This window comes from Alternaria alternata (assembly GCF_001642055.1).
Source record: "Alternaria alternata strain SRC1lrK2f unplaced genomic scaffold CC77scaffold_18, whole genome shotgun sequence".
In the NCBI taxonomy this organism is placed as follows: domain Eukaryota; kingdom Fungi; phylum Ascomycota; class Dothideomycetes; order Pleosporales; family Pleosporaceae; genus Alternaria; species Alternaria alternata.
The window spans coordinates 596,108-616,273 of NW_017306207.1; the positions used below are offsets into that span (position 1 = coordinate 596,108).

General features: G+C 50.9%; 6 protein-coding genes across 6 annotated transcripts; 5 read left to right on the plus strand and 1 right to left on the minus strand.

Moving 5' to 3' along the window:
- Positions 1–183: 183 nt before the first annotated feature.
- On the plus strand, positions 184–6,388 carry CC77DRAFT_942363 (ARM repeat-containing protein; the record flags this gene model as incomplete). Its single annotated transcript, XM_018534855.1, has 3 exons — positions 184–2,991; positions 3,042–4,850; positions 4,898–6,388. The coding sequence occupies 3 exons, from the start codon at positions 184–186 to the stop codon at positions 6,386–6,388; spliced, it is 6,108 nt and encodes a 2,035-aa protein (XP_018383041.1).
- An 831-nt stretch (positions 6,389–7,219) lies between these two features.
- CC77DRAFT_1033497 (MFS general substrate transporter) lies at positions 7,220–9,106 on the plus strand (the record flags this gene model as incomplete). The annotated part of the gene is made up of 2 exons (XM_018526806.1): positions 7,220–7,307; positions 7,452–9,106. The coding sequence occupies 2 exons, from the start codon at positions 7,220–7,222 to the stop codon at positions 9,104–9,106; spliced, it is 1,743 nt and encodes a 580-aa protein (XP_018383042.1).
- Positions 9,107–9,583: 477 nt separating this feature from the next.
- On the minus strand, positions 9,584–14,052 carry CC77DRAFT_942114 (aldehyde dehydrogenase-like protein; the record flags this gene model as incomplete). The annotated part of the gene is made up of 12 exons (XM_018534841.1): positions 9,584–9,743; positions 9,797–10,512; positions 10,590–10,817; positions 10,867–11,729; positions 11,904–11,972; positions 12,304–12,402; positions 12,467–12,570; positions 12,631–13,307; positions 13,353–13,534; positions 13,581–13,835; positions 13,886–13,955; positions 14,005–14,052. 12 exons carry the CDS (start codon positions 14,050–14,052, stop codon positions 9,584–9,586), a joined length of 3,471 nt encoding a protein of 1,156 aa, XP_018383043.1.
- On the plus strand, positions 14,002–15,758 carry CC77DRAFT_265691 (hypothetical protein). The gene is made up of 4 exons (XM_018530923.1): positions 14,002–14,563; positions 14,621–14,688; positions 14,736–15,508; positions 15,670–15,758. Exons 1-3 carry the CDS (start codon positions 14,494–14,496, stop codon positions 15,387–15,389), a joined length of 792 nt encoding a protein of 263 aa, XP_018383044.1. The 5' UTR covers positions 14,002–14,493; the 3' UTR covers positions 15,390–15,508; positions 15,670–15,758.
- On the plus strand, positions 15,707–18,145 carry CC77DRAFT_265658 (lignostilbene-alpha,beta-dioxygenase isozyme III). Its single transcript, XM_018530922.1, has 3 exons — positions 15,707–16,127; positions 16,180–16,930; positions 16,984–18,145. Exons 1-3 carry the CDS (start codon positions 15,966–15,968, stop codon positions 17,811–17,813), a joined length of 1,743 nt encoding a protein of 580 aa, XP_018383045.1. The 5' UTR covers positions 15,707–15,965; the 3' UTR covers positions 17,814–18,145.
- Positions 18,146–18,575: 430 nt separating this feature from the next.
- On the plus strand, positions 18,576–19,427 carry CC77DRAFT_942139 (hypothetical protein; the record flags this gene model as incomplete). Its single annotated transcript, XM_018534843.1, has 1 exon — positions 18,576–19,427. A coding segment is annotated over one exon (852 nt), but the record flags the coding sequence as incomplete, so codon positions are not given.
- Positions 19,428–20,166: the final 739 nt, after the last annotated feature.

Consider the following 20,166-nt stretch of genomic DNA (forward strand, 5'->3'; position numbering starts at 1 on the left):
CACGTGTAACAAAAGTTGGAGATGCACATCGTGCCTGCCAAGACGGGGGTCCGCAATCCCACCTGCACCCACCAGCATCTCCACACTCGACATCTGTCAAGACCAGGCCGCCCCACGATATGAACAGCCGGATGCGATAGACTGCGATAACACGACCCAAGTCGCGCGATCTCCTCATCAGACATGGCCGCAGACGAGCCAGCCGCAGACAAGGGCCCCTCCAACCCTGAACTCGACATCAAGAAGCTCCACGCGCTTCCTTCGGAGCAGCAAGACCTGTACTTGCTGACCTTCAGTTCCGACCTCGCCCGCCATGTAGCTGCCCTAGATGGCGACGGTGCCTCGGCGCATCAGATCTACATTAAGAAGGAGATATTCCAAATCATCAACCTCGCATCCCCCGCCCCCACACGCGTAATCCGAAACAACCTGGGACGAGCCATCGCTGGTATATTCGAGAAGGGAGACCGGAAGTTGCTCTTCGAGTCTATCAACGAGGCGGTCGGCATAATCAATGCGGCGGGAAAGAGCGACAAGGACGTCAGGACGAAGCACGCGGCTGTGCATTGCTTGGGCGCCATCTTCGAGGCGGCAGGAGACAGCGCTATAGGCCTATCACCACTCGCAGTCAAGTCGCTACTGGGTCTCGTCAAGTTTTCGCAAAACTACACTGGACTGCGAGCGGCAGTGTTCAAGGCTGTAGGGAAGGTCTTCAAAGGGGTTAGCTCACACGCCGATGAGCTCATCGCAAGAGATGCTTGGAAGCAGGCACGCAATACTGGTAGCGACAAGTCCTATCTCGTACAGACAGCTGTTTGCTACTGTCTCGAACAACTGCTCCGACACACACCTTTCTTCGACAACTCCAATGACTTTGACAAACTGCAAAACGTGGCTTGGAAGGCCATCGACAGTCCTTCATCGTCTGTGAGACATGCTGTTGCTTCGTGCATCAGCGCGGCCTTGGTGAAGAACTATTCTGAGAACGCGCCAGTCGACCTTCCGATCCTTGGTATCACCCGTTCATCGACTGCGCAGAAGAAGAAAAAGAAGAAACCTGGCGACGATGATGGCGATGACATGGTTATGGAGCGCTCTGAATCTCCAGCGCCTAGAAAGTCGGCTACACAGCTCTCATTCACAATAGCAAGTCTGCTCAAACTGCTTTCAACACAATACTGCCGACCTCAGGCTGGTAACCGCGCAAGAGCTGGAATCGCTGTGTGCTATATCAAGACAATCAAGGGCCTAGGCGAACAGATCATCGAGACCAAATACCCAGAGATTGCGCGAAGTTTATTCACCGATCTTCTCAGCAACAACATCATCGTCCAGAACCGCTACCGCACACTTAGTACGAGGAAGTTTGTCGCCGTCATCTTGGAATCAGTCATCGGCCGCGAAATGCTTGGAGAATCTGGTCAGCTCAATGCTGCAAGGTTCTTGGTAAATGAGATTCTGAAGGACTACCCCCAAGCGCTCAAAGAACGTCCAGAGCCGACGAAACAGACCCTCATTGGGGCTCTGAGTACCCTATCCTCGCTGTTCAACAGTTTAGGATCGGCCACCAACGTTATTGCCGACTCCTGCCGCGATGCACTCCTTCAGGTTTTGCAGCATCCCAGTTATACAGTTCAGGTAACAGCCTCAGCCTGTCTTCGCTCGTTCGTACTTGCGTGTCCTCTTCAGTTACTTCCAGCGGTCACCATATGCATGAACAGCGTCAATCGAGAGCTTGGCCTCCTTGCTGGACCAAGACAATCACCTAGGAAGTGTGTCGGTTTGGCCAACGGCCTTTCTGCCGTACTCAGCACATCTACGTCTCAACCCCTCCATGGATCTGTAGATGTAAACTCAAGAGTACTATCACAGGCCACTTCTCTGCTCAAGTCTGCAAGTAATTCAGATCTGAGAATTGGATCTACCCAAATTCAAGTTGCTTGGATCTTGATTGGAGGTTTGATGACGCTCGGTCCCAACTTTGTCAAGATACATCTGTCACAGTTACTTCTCTTGTGGAAAAACGCACTCCCCAAACCACTGAATAGAGACAACATGGTGCAAAGGAACTACCTAGAATTGTGTTTCCTGGCACATGTTCGAGAGTGCGCACTAGGTTCCATCTTGACATTTCTGGAGTTCAACAGCCGTATATTGACACTGGATGTTACCAAGAGATTAGCCGCGATGTTGCAGAACACGACCATGTTCTTGAACACTTTGCCGGCTAAGAAGACAACCGACGACATGTCTCAACGTCTTTCCCCCGCGCTTCAGCTCCACGACTTCGACCTGATGGTACGGAGGAGGGTACTCCAATGTTACACCAGACTTGTTGAACTGAGTCCGGCCAGCACCCACGAGGTCCTACTCCAGACAAATCTGCTACCTTTCGCTATTGCGTCCTTTGCAGAGCCCGACAACTACACCACGAGCTCTTTCAGTACTGCGATTGCCAGTGCAGCAGGAACTTTTGAGAGCATTTGGGAGGTGGCGGATAACCATGGCTTTGGAGTCACTGGATTGGTGCGGGGATTCGACATAAAGCCTCTTCCTGGAGAGCAAGAAACTGGTACCCATCATCACTGGCTCACGAGGCATGGATCTGAGGCCATTATTGATCGCACGCTTCTTTCGCCCATCTGCGGGGCTCGCGAACACGATTCGATATCCTTGTATATCAGGGCATCGGACGAGAACCACGAGCTCCCTGACCCACCAGCTACGGAAGTTGTCAACGCAGCACTTCAGCTATTCGCCATATGTCTCCCATTACAAACAGCTAGGATTCAGGAAAGTATCCTAGAGCAGATGACATCCTTCTTATCGGCTAGTAGCCTGCAGCGTGATATTAACAGAAAGACGGCTATGATGGTCAACATTGCATATGCTGTGTTATCTGCTTTGAAAGTTGCAGTCAAGGAAACTCGCTCGGCTCCTGGCAGCCTAAAGGGACCAGCGGTCGAAAAGGTGATGCAAGATCTGTTGCACGTAAGTCGCGTATAAAGTTGTTTCTGTCTTCCTTGTACTGACTTCATTAGCTCTTTGTTATCCTTCCTGACCCGTTCATACGGAACCTTGCTGGTGAAGCATTGGGACGCTTGTGCAATAGCTCTGGAAATGCTCTTACGACCACAGAAGTCAACTACCTGGTCGATCAAATTGTTGCTAACCGTGAACCTAATGCTCGATCCGGTTATGCCGTCGCTCTTGGATGTATCCACTCTCAGCTCGGTGGCATGGCTGCTGGCTTCCACCTCAAGAACATTCTCGGAATACTGATGTCACTGGGCAACGATCCACATCCAGTCGTGCACTTCTGGGCCATCGACAGCCTGTCAAGGGTAGCTGACTCTGCTGGACTCTCTTTCTCCAGTTATGTCACCAGTACGCTTGGTATGCTGGCACAACTATATGCCGCAGATACACACAACGACGAGTCGGCGTCTCTCGCATCTTCGAATATAGAGATCGATATACCCTCACCCGCCGTCATTGCGCGATGCGTTGATAGCACTATCAACGTACTCGGACCGGACCTGCAGGATGTTGCAAAAGCACGAGACCTTATCATGACCCTCGTAAACTTGTTCCAGGGCGATGCGGATGAATTGGTAGTGATTGAGAGTTTGCGTTGCCAGGAACACATCTCGCTGTATGCGCCAGGTCACATGGAGTTCTCAGCTTACGTCAAACAACTGCAGCGGTCCGTCGAGAGCAGTTCTGCACAGATCAGAGACATGGCTATCGATGGATTGCACAACCTCATGCGACGCAACACGGAAGAAGTCATTCGGGCTGCTGATCCTGGCCTCGAAGACCAGCTGTGGCACGTGCTCGATCGTGATTCGGAGCACGAGGTCGTGCGCAACATCATCCGCAACTGGCTGCACCAAACAGGGTTATCAGACACTGCGACTTGGGTACAACGCTGTCACTCAGTGCTTACCAAAACGAAAAAGGTCGAGACGCAAGACAAGATCGAAATAAAGCCAAAAGCAGGAGCGACGGATCTGCAGGACGAGGAAGTCGCTGGCTTCGCATCAGCATCTAATGCCCCTGGAGCTGAAGCTGGAGATGGCGCACAAGTCAGTCAGGAACTACTAAAATGGCAAGTCCGTACTTTCGGTATGGATTGCTTGAGCGAGCTTGTGGCAATGGTGAGCAAAGAGGCTACATTCCGGGAGGAATCGCCTTGCGTTATGGCATTGCAGCAGAGGATCGCTGATGTCGTGCGTATCGCTTTCTCTGCATCTACAGCCGGTGTGGTGCAGCTGAGGATCCGCGGTCTGAAGATTATCGATCAAGTGCTCAAGCTATTTGGCAAAACACCTGACCCCGATTTCGCTGAAGTCACTCTGCTTGAGCAGTACCAGGCTCAAATTGGTTCAGCTCTCACGCCAGCCTTCGCAGCAGACTCATCGCCCGAACTCGCAGCTGAAGCTGTTAACGTTTGCGCTACGTTCATCGCCACCGGTATCGTGACCGATGTAGATCGAATGGGTCGTATCCTCAAGCTGCTCGTCTCAGCGCTCGAGAACTTCTCTAGCGAATCAGAAACTGCAGCCATCGGCGATCTCAAGGGACTCAGCTCCAATGCACAAGTCATGGTTAAGATGGCGGTCTTCTCCGCCTGGGCTGAGCTACAGATTGCGAGCGCTGAGCAGAGCTATTTGGTGGATGTATTGAAGCCACATATTGCGAAACTAACTCCTCTCTGGCTGGCATCGCTACGAGAGTATGCCCGTCTGAGGTTCGAGCCTGACATTTCCTCTTCCATGGGCTCGGCCTCTCTGTCTGGAAGTCTCGACACGATCTATGCAGCGCTTAATCGCGAGACACTATTGAAGGTACACTTAGCCGTTGACGATGTCCAACACGTGCTAATATACTGCAGTTTTACCAAGATACCTGGCTAAACCTGGTAGACGCCATCGCCAGCCTTATCGACGAAGACAGCGAGTTTGTCTTCGACGCCTTAGATGGCAAAACCGAACTGTCCGAAGCTGCGCCTAATGGAAAGTCTGGTCACATCAATTACCGCGACGAGCCCGTCGCCTTCTTTTTTGTGCTCTTTGGACTCGCCTTTGAAGCATTAGCGGGTCGTCCAGGTGACCTGCAGGCTTCCAAGGAGCAAATATTGGAGATTCTCCAGGCACTGAAGAAAATCCTACGACCATCAGTATCCGGTCATGCAATCTACCGGGAAGTTGTCTTCTCGGAAACTATGGATATGCTCGATCGCTTGGTGCTCACTGAGGGTTTGACAGTTCAGACGGTCATTGTTGAGATTACACGGAATCTGTGCCTTGGCCATCCATCTGCGCGGAGAGACCAGGGAGCTGCCGCTGCTGATGAGCATCTTTCTGAAGATATCGATCAGCTGTTCGAATTGACCAAGATTATGGTACTGGTACTGTCCGGACTAGTACCTGGGTTAGAAGATAGCAAAGCAAAAGCACGCCACGAGATGAATGAGGAGGCAGTCGCTCTGCTGACAACTGCCCTATCCGCGCTCGTGGACGCCGCGCAAGTTTTCCCGTCGATCATCAAAGCCGACCTCCACGCTTGCATCCTTCACATCTTTGCAACTATACTAAGCACCGGAGCATGTCAAACAACAGTCATTCCGCAAGCACTCCCGATTTTCAAGCGCTTCATCATCAGCCTTGCGCCACATGCCGAAGGTACGGACGATACTAGCAAGCAACTTCGTGCAACATTAGCGCGCTTCCTTGCAATTTTGAGATACGCGCAACAACGCGAGTTTGATGCCGCCCTTGCATGCGAGAAGAATACGATTCTTGCGACTACAATCTTACTGAGCTCTGTAGCCTCTGCGTTTTCGCCCGACGACCCACTTGTCAAGCGTTTCATTGATGACCTATTCGACTGTCTCGGCACCGTAACAACAAGCAAGGTAGCAGCAGGTTGCTGTCGCTCACTCCTCCTCCTACCCAAGAAGGGTGCTCTCGAGACAAGCATCGCAAAGCTTATACTTCCACCAGCCCTTTCGTTCCTCGCATCAGCCTCTGATGTTGAGGGCCTCGACGATTCACGTACAACTCTCGCACAGACTCTTGTCACATTCATCTCCACATTGCCCCAACCATCACAGCGACAGACTGCAACTAAGATTATAATACCTGCTTTGCTAGCACGAGCGCGGAAGGAGCCCAAGGCTAGCCAGGAAACTGCGGCGCGGTTGCTGGAAATCGCTAGTGCGGATCAACAAGCATTCAGGGGTGTGGTGACTGGATTAGACACCGAGCAGAGGAGTTTCATGGAAAGTGTATTGAAGAGTGGGCAAGGGCCGAGAAGGCAGGAGGCGAGTAGGGAGGATGATGGCATGCCGAAGATTGCGCTCAAGATGGACTTTGGCTCGTAATTCGGGGCTGACCTTGTACGATGACAACAACTTTACGGATGAACCGCATTTTTACGGGGTATTCTTTCTTCGATGACTGCTCAACTGTTCTGATCTGGAAGCTCAGCTTACCACATGTCAGCAAGGGATGTGCGCTGGACGCATGCATGCAGGGACTTGAACGAAGGACACGGGCCCACCATTGGCGTAGCCTGTATTGTATGTAACTAACTATTGGCTGTTGCTGACGGCTATCGACTTTTGTGCGCAGCTGCATTCACAGGGCTGGACACAAAGTCGAGGTTGAGCACATTAGAGCTAATTCTTGGTACCCGGGCGTTCTCGCTAGACGCAATTGAGCAAGTTGCAGACCAGACAGCATACGAACCACACGGCGACGGTATACCTTAACCTTGCAACAGTCGTCGGTGTTGAATCTTGCCCGGCGTGTTCCCGCTGATAGGTGCTTTAGGGGGTGGGAGGAAGCAGGTGCTATTGACAGAACGTACCGACCCGACGGGAGAGGCTTACCACACGTACGCGTGGGAAGCTACAAGAATAAGAAAACGTGCTTTCTTCATCCCTCTGCCAAGCTGGTGACCCATTTTTCATGTGATTTGCATGTTACGACGTAGCCCGTGGAGAAGGTATGAGCAAGAAAACGCCACGCCTACGATGCACGTCTGATCCTGCCAGTCGGTGCCATTGCCTCTTCGAGTCTTACTCGCCACAAAATGGGACGAAAGGCTTGAAGGTCTCTTGAAATTCTTATCGGCTTACATTGGTCTCGATCTTGTCAAAAACGTTCTCAGTTCTTTATCTTTTGGTGCAGTCGCGGCTTTGAGGCTCTGCATGTTGCTTCCGTTACAAGTCTTTTCGCTCTCTTCCCAGTCTGAACCCTCTTCACCTTCAATCTCCAGTGAAACGACATCCGCAAACTGTAGACCTATTGCTCAGGTTACGCGACGAGCCATGCTAAACGATCCCGAAGTCGAGCACAAGGCTGCTCTTAGCCAAGTACATGATGGCTCTCACGGAAGCCTTCAAGGCTCAGAGAAAGATGCAGACCATGTCGGCACCGCAGATGGAAACAACACTGTCGACGCCAACTACCAGGCTGGTGTACAAGCCGTCGAAGCCGTGACCCTCTCCTGGACAACCGCATCTTTGATCACGGCCTATATTCTCATCTGGCTTGTCTACTTTATCCAAGGCCTCGTAGCAGGAGTTAGCGGCGCCTTGATCCCCTACGTCACCTCCTCCTTCGCCTTCCACTCTCTCACGCCTACAACCAGTGTTCTAAGCTCTGTCATTGGAGGCGTAACAAATCTCAGTATAGCCAAGACACTGGATGTTTTCGGTCGCCCACAGGGGTTCCTTCTTTGCGCTGTACTCGCCACTGCTGGACTTATCATGTCAGCTGCCTGTAACAACGTGGAAGCATACGCTGCGTCGCAGGTTTTCTACACCGTCGGTATCAATGGAGTTGGATACAGTCTGAGCGTGTTCATCGCGGATACAACTTCGTTGCGCCACCGCGGTCTCATTCAGTCCCTGTGCTGCTCATCTTATCTCATCACCGCATGGCTCGGCGGACCGATTTCGACGGCCTTCCTCAACGGAGCTGGTTGGCGTTGGGCGTTTGGAATGGAAGCTATCCTTATCCCAGCAGTTACGCTTCCTTTGTTTGGACTGTTCATGTACCATTATTTCAAGGCGAAGAAAGCTGGTCTTGTTCCGAAACATTCGAGCGGACGTACCTTCTTGGAATCGCTCAGATACTACGTACGCGAGTTCGACGCTGTTGGTCTACTTACCCTCTCTGTCGGTATCGCTTTCTTCCTCCTGCCATTCAACCTATACGCGCTGCAAGCAAAAGGATGGGATTCTCCTATGATTATCTGCTTCCTGGTTTTCGGCATCGTCCTCCTGATTCTCTTTGGAATCTGGGAGCGTTTCTTCGCAAAGATCTGCTTCATTCCCTGGAAACTCCTTCTAGATCGCACCGTCGCTGGAGCCTGTATCCTATCTTTTGCACTATTCTTCAGCTATATGTGCTGGAGTATGTACTTCACGTCTATCCTTCAGGTCGTCTTCAACATGAGTGTTACGCATGCCAGCTACATCATGTCGACATATACAGTTGGCGGTTACGTCTTCGCCGCCCTCATTGGCGCCTTCATGTCCTGGACCGGTCGCTTCAAGCCTGTCACCCTTTTCTGTTCGATTCCGCTAGTGGTCCTCGGGACTGCACTACTCATCCACTTCCGCCAGCCTACCGACAATATCGGATACATTGTCATGTGCCAAATCTTTGTCGCATTCGGTGGCGGAGTAATGACAATTACGACCGAGATCGCAATGTTGGCCGCTGTGAAAGAACAGCAATACTTCGCTGTGGCCATCGCCCTAGTATCCATGTGCGGAAGCGTCGGTTCGGCCGTTGGGCTGACTGTCTCTTCGGCAATCTGGCAGGACGTGGTTCCCAAAAGGCTTATGTTGTACCTCCCTGCTGAAGACCTCCCGAATCTCTTAATGATCTACGCGGATATCGTCACACAGTTGTCTTACCCTGTTGGATCACCTACTCGCTTGGCTGTTCAGAGGGCATACGGAGATGCGCAGAGGTATCTGTTCATTGCGGGAACTGCAGCTTGGGTTATTGGTACGGCTGGAGTGCTCATGTGGCGAAACATTGACATTATCGCTATGAAGCAGACAAAGGGTCGTGTGTTCTAGATTGCAGTGGCTTTGATTGGAATCGCCATTAGCACGGCGCTCTTGTCTCAACAGTTTATGAAACCCCCTGCTTCTTGTACCCAAATCATTTTGGGTCAAGCCTCTCAGTACCTAATTGACCTGCGTTTCCTCTACTTCATCAACGAGCTTGCAAGACTCTCTGCAACTTCCTGGCTACGGATTTGACAGCGGGGTGCATGTAAAGGCTGTTCTGTTACACTGAAGTTGCTTGAATAGACGTCTACCCAGTCTTCTGATGTTTTCTCAAATTGGCGAGGCGCCCGTATACTTGATATTATCGTGATCTCTTTCCGTCGTTCATCTACTGTGTCATGCTCGCTAAAGAAACCGCTAGACTGATGATGTACAAACTCCCAAAATTCCTGTTGCGTCCACTCATATGTACATGACGCGACCCTCCCAAACTCCTTCTTAGCATGCTGTCGAGGAGCATGCCTCATAGACGTGATGTCGCAGTCAATGCATGCCATAATGTGAGTATGCATGCGATGGGTCAATGACAATCGAGTCGTCCAGATTTGTGAAAGCCAATAGTTCAGAGTTGATGTCGTAAGCGCCGGAGTCATCGAATCTCAGGTCGAGGCTTTGCTGTGTTTGTAGCGGCGTCATAAAGTTACTATATGTGTGTCAGTAGCACGAACTGAGTGGAGTCAATCTTTGAGTACTTACGGATCCCAGTTACCCCATAATTGTGCAATCATTTCGTCGAGATGTACTGGCCCCGAATCTCCGTTGCCGTTGTTATTGTTCTGTTGGGCTTGTCCTGTTATGCCAAGCTCGGCAAGACGTAGTGGTGTTTCCTCTGTGACCATCTTGGTGAACCCAATCTGTTCCATGCCACGTGAAAGCTCGACAAGCTTCTCGATATGCGTGCTGTACCGTGGGGTTCTCGTATGCGCGTAGGCGAGTATAAAGATCATGATGAGCCGTAGGATGCACGTGCTATCAAAGGCCGTCAGACTCGATAACGTACCATCACTCGCCATTTGCTCCAGTATTGTAGTGCTCTTCTGTGCTGCGTCGATGCACATCTTGCCCATGCGCTCGAACCAGATTTTCTTGCTCGAAGCTAGCGTCCCGTGCTTTATAACAAGGTATAGAAGAAATGGCCGTGTAAGCAATATCGTGGTACTCCAGTAATATAGGTGTAAAACTGCTACCGCGCGTCTGTGCGTTGGAGGTGAAGGTACGTCGTGCTTGAGATGCGGCGGCATCTGGCGATACCACTTTTGCAGGAGTAAAAGGGAGTTGGACACGGTTGAGAAGGATATAGAGTTTGCCGAGCGTTCCATGTAGACTGATTGTATAATCTCGCGCTTCAATCGACAGAGGGATACTGATGTTGCCATCCAGGATAGTGGCGTATGTAGTCCGGGATACAAGATCTTGTGATCGTCAGCATGCGCGCTTTGGTGCAAGTCGACTGTAAACCTACCTGCTCAGAAGGCATAGGCGTGGTGACCTTTGTGAAGCGTTCATCAACGACCGTAGGACTACCACCTCGCGATGATATATCCTGATCAAGCTGAAATAATGTCCACCAAATCCTGCGATTTTGTTCTCGTTCCATTGCGTTTCCAGACTCAGCCAACTGGTCACGATGTAAACCCAAGGAGAACGCCATCTGAACGCTAGCACCCATGTAGAGGTAGGAACTGACTCTGGAGCAAAGGTTCTCCATAGCGATACTCTGAATGGTGATTAGCGAAAGTGCTTCTGGAGCTATTGACAGGACTCACCATCATGGCCATCGCACGTATGCTATCAATATCGGCCTCGTCGTAGACTGTGGGGATAAGTTGCTTTGCAAGTGTAATATAGTCCTCTGAAGTCTTCAGGTCCAACGCAGCTGGCCAGTCTGGTGGGGGAGAGTTGCCGTTGCTGCCTACGTAGTTGGCTGCACCAATCGCGAACATGGTGTAAAGACAACACATCCAGGAGCTGGACGAGCGTGGTGCTGACTCTGAGTATGTGCTATCCACCCGTCGCAGCAGACTTTCGACCGGATACAGCCAGTACGTGCAATGGACATCCTCTAAAAATCGAGAAATATAGATATCACACAATTCCCGACCAGGTAGGTAGTAGCTCTCTTCTGCGCCGGAGTCTGTAGAAGGCGAGGCAACTGGTAGGTTCGGCGGATATGACCCTACTTTGGGCCCGGGAATAATAGAAGGGTCTTTCCTTTGCATGCCCAAGGTAGCGACAGCCGCGTTGAAGGGGATTTCACTATGAGCGCCGACGTAACGAAATTTCCCTCTTGAATCTTTCAGCATGCAGCCCAATGGCTCATGCAATTCGTTCACGTCTTGTTCTTCACCATCTTCAACGCTCTCTGCATCTTCAGGTGATGCCTGATCACTACTGAAGAGGCCTTCGGTATGCTGGACGGGCTCTGCATTAAAGGTACCGTCCTTGATCGCTTTAGCAATGGTTCTGAGGGACTGCAGGTTAAGCTCATGACCAGGGAAGAAGTGTTCGAGAATGCGCATCGAACATTGGTATTCTTCTTCGGTAACATGGTAATAAGGTCTTTTCCTTCTTGGGGTAGCAATAGTACACACAGCGCCTGTGCGCGCACAGTAACGACATGGTCCCGGGACTTAAGATTGTCAGCCTGTGTCATTGCCGGCACGATTCTACTACCGGTGGGAAAAGAGCCCTACCAGGATCAATACACTAGAGGGGATGGTTAGATTCTTGGCACTGATAGAGGTGGAACTGTCTTAGCTACCTTTGTCTTCCTACTGCGACACCGATCGCAACTGCTGTGGACTCGATGGGCGTTCGGTGCTCTGCTGGATGGGGGCGCCGAAGCTCGTGGCGGCGGGGCGGCGGCGGAGTACTCGGCCATATTCATCCGACACCCACGATAGCCCGGCCGGGTAGGATGACACTAGCGGCGATGCGAAAGTCTCATTCGGCAAGCTTGCAGCAGTTCGTGGAGAAGTCATAAGAGCATCGTGCCTGTTGCAGTTGGAGACAAAGGAAAAGGGTTCCCATTTCTAGCGGGGGATCTGCTGGGGCGTCGTTGCGTACGCAAGGCCACCCTGCAGAACCTGCCGGTCGGCTAATCAAAATCTATAGCGAACACAGAATAGCGTTGGAGAGACGGCAAATCATGTCGCAGCCGCTCGACTCATGTCGCAATATTTAAGAGATCTTAATCAAGACACTCTTTGTCTCCAGAAAGTTGTCCAGAGAATATAAAGGGTCGCCCTCACGTCCTGATCCTGATGATTTGTATCCACCGAAAGGCATGTCGACGCCAGTGACTATGTGTTGGAGCGACGTCAGTGAATGCGTCATGTATAATTGAGCTGAATGGGTATTGCCTACCTGGCGAAGTACAATTGACGCCAACGGTACCAGCTTCTAAGCCTTTAGCGAAGCGCATTGCACGATCGATGTCCTTAGTGTACACCGATGCATACAGCCCATACCTGAACAGAATTAGTCAGCGTTTGTTTCAGCTAGGCCACGCTAAGGAGGGTGAGACAAACTCTGTCGCGTTAGCTTTGGTAAGTACTTCATATTCGGATTTGAAGACGTTGATGTTGACGACTGGACCAAAGATCTCTTCCTTCATGATCTTTGCGTCTTCTGGTGTGTTCTTGAAGATAGTAGGCTCGATATAGTAGCCCTCGCGACCCGATGGAGCGCCGCCACCAGTGATGAGTTCACCGCCAGATTGCTTTCCCGATTCCAGATATGCCAATACGGTCTTGTGTTGCGCCTCGTCGGCTTGCGGGCCGTGGTTGACGCCTTTCTCCAGGGTGTCACCCATCTTGATCTCCTTCTCGAAGTTCTGCTTGAAGAGGTCGATATACTTGTCGGCAACTGTATCCTGGACGTATATGCGCGAATTGGCCATGCAAACCTGACCGCTGTTCCACTGAATGCTATGTGCTGTTTCTTTCACGGCTTTTTCCAGGTCGGCATCTTCAAAGATGACCGCAGGTGACTTGCCTCCGAGCTCAAGGAATACCTGCTTGAGGTTGGACTTTGCGGCAGCAGCTTGAATCAGACGTCCTGTACGGCTCGATCCTGTAAATGACAAAGCTCGCACATCCATATGATGACTCAGGATCGAACCACTGACATTCCCGAAGCCAGTAATGATGTTTATCACACCTGGAGGGAAGCCAGCTTGTTGTACCAAAGTAGCAATTTTAGCAGACTGCTATTGTTAGTTTCCTACATGGACATGTAAAGGGCCACCTACGGTCAATGGAGCCTTTTCAGAACTCTTCAAGACAACAGTGTTTCCGACAATAAGGGCTGGTGCTAATTTGTTTGCCAAAAACAATAATGGCACGTTCCACGGGATGATACCAGCTACAACACCATAAGGTTGGCGGAATGTCATGTTGACGAATCCCGGGGTCTGAATGCTCGTAGTGCCTGCTCTAAATCAGCACTCTGTTTCTTCATTCAATTCTAAGCATCCTACCTTGTACACTGTATCCCGCTTCTGCGTAGCGGTCCCATTTTGCAGCAGAGGCATAAGCATCGATAAACTCACCCACCGGGCGGCCCATCGAGCTTGCTTCCAAAGCAGCCAGTTCATCGTTGTTCTCTCGAATTAGACTTGCTAATTTCTTGAAATACGAGCCTCTCTTCTCCGGAGTCAATTCAGACCAAGCAGGAAAGGCAGCCTTTGCTGCTGCTACGGCATTGTCGGTGTCTTGCTCAGACGCCTCGTGTACTATAACCGTCAGGAATTAACTACTCTGAGTTGAGGCGCCCCACACCCACCTTTTGCTACAGGCTTCAAGGTGGCTGGATTGATAATGTCAAAAGTTTTTCCGTTCGATGATTCGACAAACTACGCTGAGGTTAGCTGGGGCTTTTCCAATCGACAGAAGAGAGCTGACTTCTCCATTGATAAAGAGACGCGTTTCGATCTTCTCTGGTAGACCCATTTTGGCGATACTAAGATCTTGAGCGATTAAATTCGATTGATACTCGGAAAGTGAGTTGGGAGATATTTTAGTGGTGTAGGCTATCTTAAAATGGAAAATAGCGCAGTAAGTTTGGAGAAGAAGCGAGGCTGTGCTACGGTGTTGCTTCGATGACTTCGACGACCCCACCTCGGTGCCGGTCTTGCTCCACACGTTCGCTCAAAGCGTCCCGCCGGCAATATCATCCCGCGACTTCATGCATATCGCACCTATATCACCGCCGTGATAGGCGAGCCCATTCGCGGAGCTCTGGCAAGAGGGGAACTTTGGTTGCGAATCCCACGAGATACCTTCATGTGCCGTGAGAAGCTTCGTGTTGGACTGCGAGTCTTAAGAAGGAATGAATAGCCGTACCCTCCAGGTTGTGACCATTCACCATTATTTGTTCAAGACCGCGAAATCATGGGAAGCGAAATCGAGCAGTTGAAGGCGATAGTGGAGAAGCTACAGGCGGAAGTGACGCGTTTGAGTGGTACGTGATTAGTCAGCCATCGATTAGCCTCCGTGTGGCTAGCTAACGGAACGTTAGATCAGGAGGACATCCGCAAGCTCCAGTATACGTACGGTTACTATCTCGACAAGTGTCTATACAAAGAGGTAATTAGAATCACATCGTTTCTCTGAACAAAAGCTAAGTGTATCAGGTCGCCAATCTATACGCCGACCATCCTGACACATGCGTTGAGTTTCTTGGGGGCCGATACAATGGCAAAGAGGGCGTACAAAGACTGTACATCGGTCGATTCGCCAATTCCTTCGTAGCTGGGCGTAATGGCCCTGTTTATGGCTTCCTCCTTGATCATCCACAGATGCAAGGCATAGTCGATGTCAATTCCGAGGGCACACGTGCAAAAGGCCGCTTCCGCAGTATGATGTCGGCTGGTACCCACGATAGCATCAAGGACACACATCCTCGCGGCCTGGTACAATGGTGGGAGGGTGGAGTGTATGAGAACGAGTACATCAAAGAGAATGGCGTATGGAAGATCTTCAGGCTGAAGTACTTCCCGTTTTGGCACGCGACATTCGAAAAAGGTTGGGCACACACCAAGCCCAACTACGTGCCGTTCCTCTCGAAGACGTATCCAGAAGATCCAAATGGGCCAGATGTGTTGTGCGATCACCCGATGCTCTGGCCAGACACGCGCGTCGTGCCCTTCCACTACAAGCACCCTGTCACTGGTGAGCAAGTGGCCGACGACGATCTTAGAGCTCCACACTTTGGGAAAGACCCTTCAACGAGCACTCCTCCACTCGTGCTGAGCAAACCAAAATCGGAGATGAATGGCACGACTTAGGTGTAGTACTGCACACACCACTAACGGATATGTTCTATGGCAAGCAAATAGTAGCTCGATATCATCACAGCCTTTGCTAGCCGCGTGTTACATCTTTTTGCAGCTCTAATGAATAAGAGGTACCATAAAGAGTCGTGTTGCACCCCTCTTTTCACTCGTCTCTTTCTCATCGATTGGTAAAGTGGTGACTTCCCACCACGCTTACGCGTCTCCAACGTTGTTGTGTGTAGTATCCATTTAGGCATTTCAGTCTCGTGTGCTAACCATATTTTGCCACCAGTGCATGACATTACACGTGCCCGAACACGTACGATCAACATATGTTAAACCTAAGCTCTCTTCTTCGGACCAAACGTGCCGCTGTCGGTCCTGTGCGGTCTGATCAGTCCGGGCTTAAGAACCCCTGTAGCCACCACCATCTACCCCGCAAGCTCACTTCCCCACATGCTTACTCGTGACTTCCGAGCACGGCAGTACATCTCGTACCAAACACTTGCATACCCTGCTCCAGAGGTCTACTCATAACAATGGGGTCGAGCTGCGATGCCAAACTTCGCCATCAGTTGAGAGCATACCATGGCGCACATATTCTCCCTCGCTACACCCGCATCCCCAGCGTATCATAAAGGGAGCCGATCCGGTGATCAGGTCAAGTTCCCAGAAAGTGGCTTTTTCCAAGGCTTCAATAAGCCATCACGACTTGAAGCCGACATCTTCGAGCTCGAGACGACTGGTACAGTAGGTGTAGTATTTTGCTCGATATATAGAGCCTGAAGCTCAGTGCTTCCAGATTCCTAGAGACATAAACGGCACCTTCTTTCGCATACAACCTGACCATCGCTTTCCACCTCTGTTTGAAGAAGACATACACTTCAATGGTGATGGCTCAGTATCTGCATTCCGGTTCGAGAATGGTCACGTCGACTTCAGACAGCGATTTGTACATACCGATCGCTTCAAAGCGGAAACAAAAGCGCGCAAGTCACTACTGGGACGGTACAGAAATCCTTACACAGATAACGAGATGGTGAAAGGCATCATCAGAACAGCGTCGAATACTAACATCATCTTCTGGCGTGGAGTGTTGCTAGCGACGAAGGAAGACGGGCCACCTTTTGCCATGGACCCGGTCACGCTTGAGACAATTGGTCGGTATGATTTCGATGGCCAAGTACAATCTCCGACGTTCACTGCGCATCCCAAGTTCGACCCGGATACTGGGGAGATGGTTTGCTATGGCTATGAAGCCGGAGGTAATGGGTACGATGCTAGTTGCGACATCGTGGTGTACACGATTGATAAAGACGGGAAAAAGACTGAAGAATGCTGGTACAAGGCACCATTTTGCGGAATGATACATGATTGCGCCATCACGAAGAATTACCTGATCCTACCGCTCACTCCAATCAAAGTCAACGCGGAGAGGCTCAAGAAAGGTGGCAATCACTTTGCTTGGGATCCCGATGAAGATCAGTGGTATGGCATTGTGCCTCGCCGCAATGGGAAGCCAGAGGATATCGTCTGGCTACGTGCTGACAATGGTATGAGACCTACACACAGTGATATCGCATGGGATATATGCTAATGCTACCAGGCTTTCATGGCCACGTTGCCGGCTCCTACGAAGACTCTTCGGGAAATATCGTCGTTGACCTTACTATAGCCTCTGACAATGTCTTCTACTTCTTCCCACCAGACAGCCAAGCAGATACGCCCATGACGCTACTTCAGCGTAATAAGCTCGTCTCCGATACTTACCGCTGGGTCTTTGATCCCAAGACTCCTATCAACACGCGGGTGCAGCCACACAAACTCTTCGGTACCAACGGCGAGTTTTCGCGCATCGACGATCGAGTGTTGACGAAGAAGTACAACCACTTCTGGCAATGCAACATAGACCCAAGTAAACCGTACGACTTCCAGAAGTGTGGCCCGCCAGCTGGTGGGCTTTTCAATGTGTTGGGTCATTATGAGTGGGAGAGCGGAAAGAAAGACACTTTCTGGGCAGGCCCGACATGCACGTTCCAAGAACCCGTATTCGTACCCAAAGCCTCATCTTCTCCAGCGGATCTCGTTGAAGGCGAGGGATATATCATGGCGCTGCTCAACCATCTTGATATTTTGCGCAACGATATCCTTATTTTTGATGCACAGAACCTCTCACAGGGTCCGCTAGCGGTTATACATCTGCCGGTGAAGTTGCGCTTGGGCTTACATGGTAATTTCGTCGAGCAGAAAGACATTGACGAATGGGCTGAGAAGAGGAAGGAAGGTGGCGAGGTTGGACCGGCGGTACCGGCGAAGGAGATGTTGCCGTGGCAGAAGAAAATGGCAGAGGAGGAAGGCCTGGGAAGCGCAGTGTCAGTACCTGGGAAGGGGGTTGGGAACGGATTGAATGGTACGATTGGAATCAACGGTCACTGAGTTCGCATCGAGGACGAGCCATCGAGTAAATACCGTCGATGTAGTTTGATCTGTCAATCTGCTAAGCTCCTTATCAACTACGTCCTGGATGTTTTGGTTACCGAAGCGCAATTGATCGTACCTGTCATGACACTACCCCAGTGAGCAGTAAGTCCGATCCGCTTGCTAGGTGTGGGCTTTTTCGGTTTGTGAAATTCGATTTACGATCGAGTAAGCACTTTCATGCAGTTTCGCTCCGCTCAGCAAGAAATTCTTATGATGAAGAGAGGGCTGGCTCTAAGCTTTCACAGCAGTACTGCAACTAATGGAGGCGCCTCTAGAGTGAAATAATGCACAGACGTGATACTCTCATCATCGCTCTCCTATATGTGGGTCCATTTGAGTGACCTGGAGCGCCATGAATGCACCCACCTCCTTGCGTGGACCAGTTCAACCCTAGAACCACAGTCTTGTGAGCTCCACTTCCACTTCTCAACCCGAGGCTCGTCACAACTTCCAATCGGAAAATCCACTTGACCCTGATTTAGGATCAAGTACCAGCCACTATTACGCTACAACTCGGTACCATAAACTGGCACTTTGGTTCCCCAGAGAGGAAGAGCTACTCAAGAATTCCGCATTTCATACCAAACCCAAACATACTGGTACTCTCGGTCGAGTAACATGGCAAGTAGAAAAAGCCTTATTAATATTAAGTCAAAGCCTGCCGGTCAACCATCACCAACAGGCACTCTTAATACTATCCTGCTATCATCCTCCAGTATGAATCGTAAGGCATGGCGAAAAGCTCGCAAGTCCGCTACGAAGACAGTAGGAGACATCGTAGTTTCTGATGCCGAAGATCAGACAGCTCACACCGAAGGACTATCCACCGAGCCACGATTAGCCGAAGACACAATCGAATACGAGTGCTGCATCTGCAGAGACGATTTCCCATTCTCAGGTGGTGTTGCTCATTGCGAAGAGCACTTCACATGCAACAGCTGCGTTGTCGATGCGTACAACGCTGCAATCGCCGACATAGACGCTTTTCCAGCCCAGTGCTGTAGTCCTTTCCCTCGCCCCATTGTCGAGCATCTTTTGAGTCCTAAGGTACGCGTGGCATATTCACTTAGAGCAGAAGAACACTACACGCCGCGCGCTATTCGCGTTTACTGTGTTAATGAGCAATGTCGCTCGTATATTCCGAAAAGCTGTGTGGAAGATGATCATCCTCTATTCACGGTGGCACGCTGCAGCTGTGGAACCAATACCTGCGTCGGTTGTAAAAATGAGTGGGAAGATGAGGAGCACCGGTGCACCGATTACGTGGACGATACGGTGAGACCAGAATGGCTACCGGAGTACTCAGCTAGCTGCCGCGCAAAAGCGTGTCCGAATTGCCGTATGTGGATGGAGCACAAGGAAGCTTGCAACCACATGACCTGTCACTACTGTCATCATGAGTTCTGCTTCGTTTGTCTTCAGCCTTGGACTAGCGAGGGCTTCCATCAGGACGCCGGTTGCCCTTCGTACGGAGACCCAGAGGAAGGGTACGACAACGAGGGTTACGAGCTGGGTGGTCGAGGCCTACACCGAGACACTGGTTATAACCGCATGGGGCTCAACCGATTTGGTCAGCGACAACTGAGCCACGCTGTTGTGGAAGAAAGTGCAGCCAGTGAACACGATCAGTATTCGGACAATGAGGACCTGGATTACGATGAGTACGAGATAGACTATGCCGATGAAGAACAATGGGTAGACGACGCACAATTTGGAAATAACGAGCGAGCAGACGGAATTGCGCCTCAGGACGAGATTGAGTGGGGAGAACCAGCACAGGGTGGTAGGCCATGGGACGAAGAACTGGATGCAGAACAAGACGTGCAAATCCTCAACTTCGACAACTCCTGGCGAGTGGAGCTTGTTCCTTTCACGGATGAAGCAAACCCAGTCGAAGCTACAATTGTGACTTCGTGGGATCTGGCACCAGCATCTCAGGGACACTCACAGGCATCACCACCACCCGACTCTGTCCGTGAACAAATTCGTCTCGCCCGACGCGTCCCGATTCTTGCTCCGAATCCGCATCCCGAGGACAGCGTCTTCAGCGGAGGTACTCCAAGTTTTCAGCAGCTGGAATGTAGGCATTCGTGGCACCGGCACTTGCGATTATCACAGACAGAATATGGATATGCGCACTGTCTGGGTTGTAACTATATCGCGGGCAGCTGGACGAATTACTGCTCCGTTTGCGGCGTGGTCGCCTGCGATTGGTGCACGTACGAGTTTCGGGGGCGTTTTGTGAGTACGTGGGAGCGTGAGACGGGGTTGCTTGATATATTGATTTGGGCTGAGAAGGGTGTGGTAC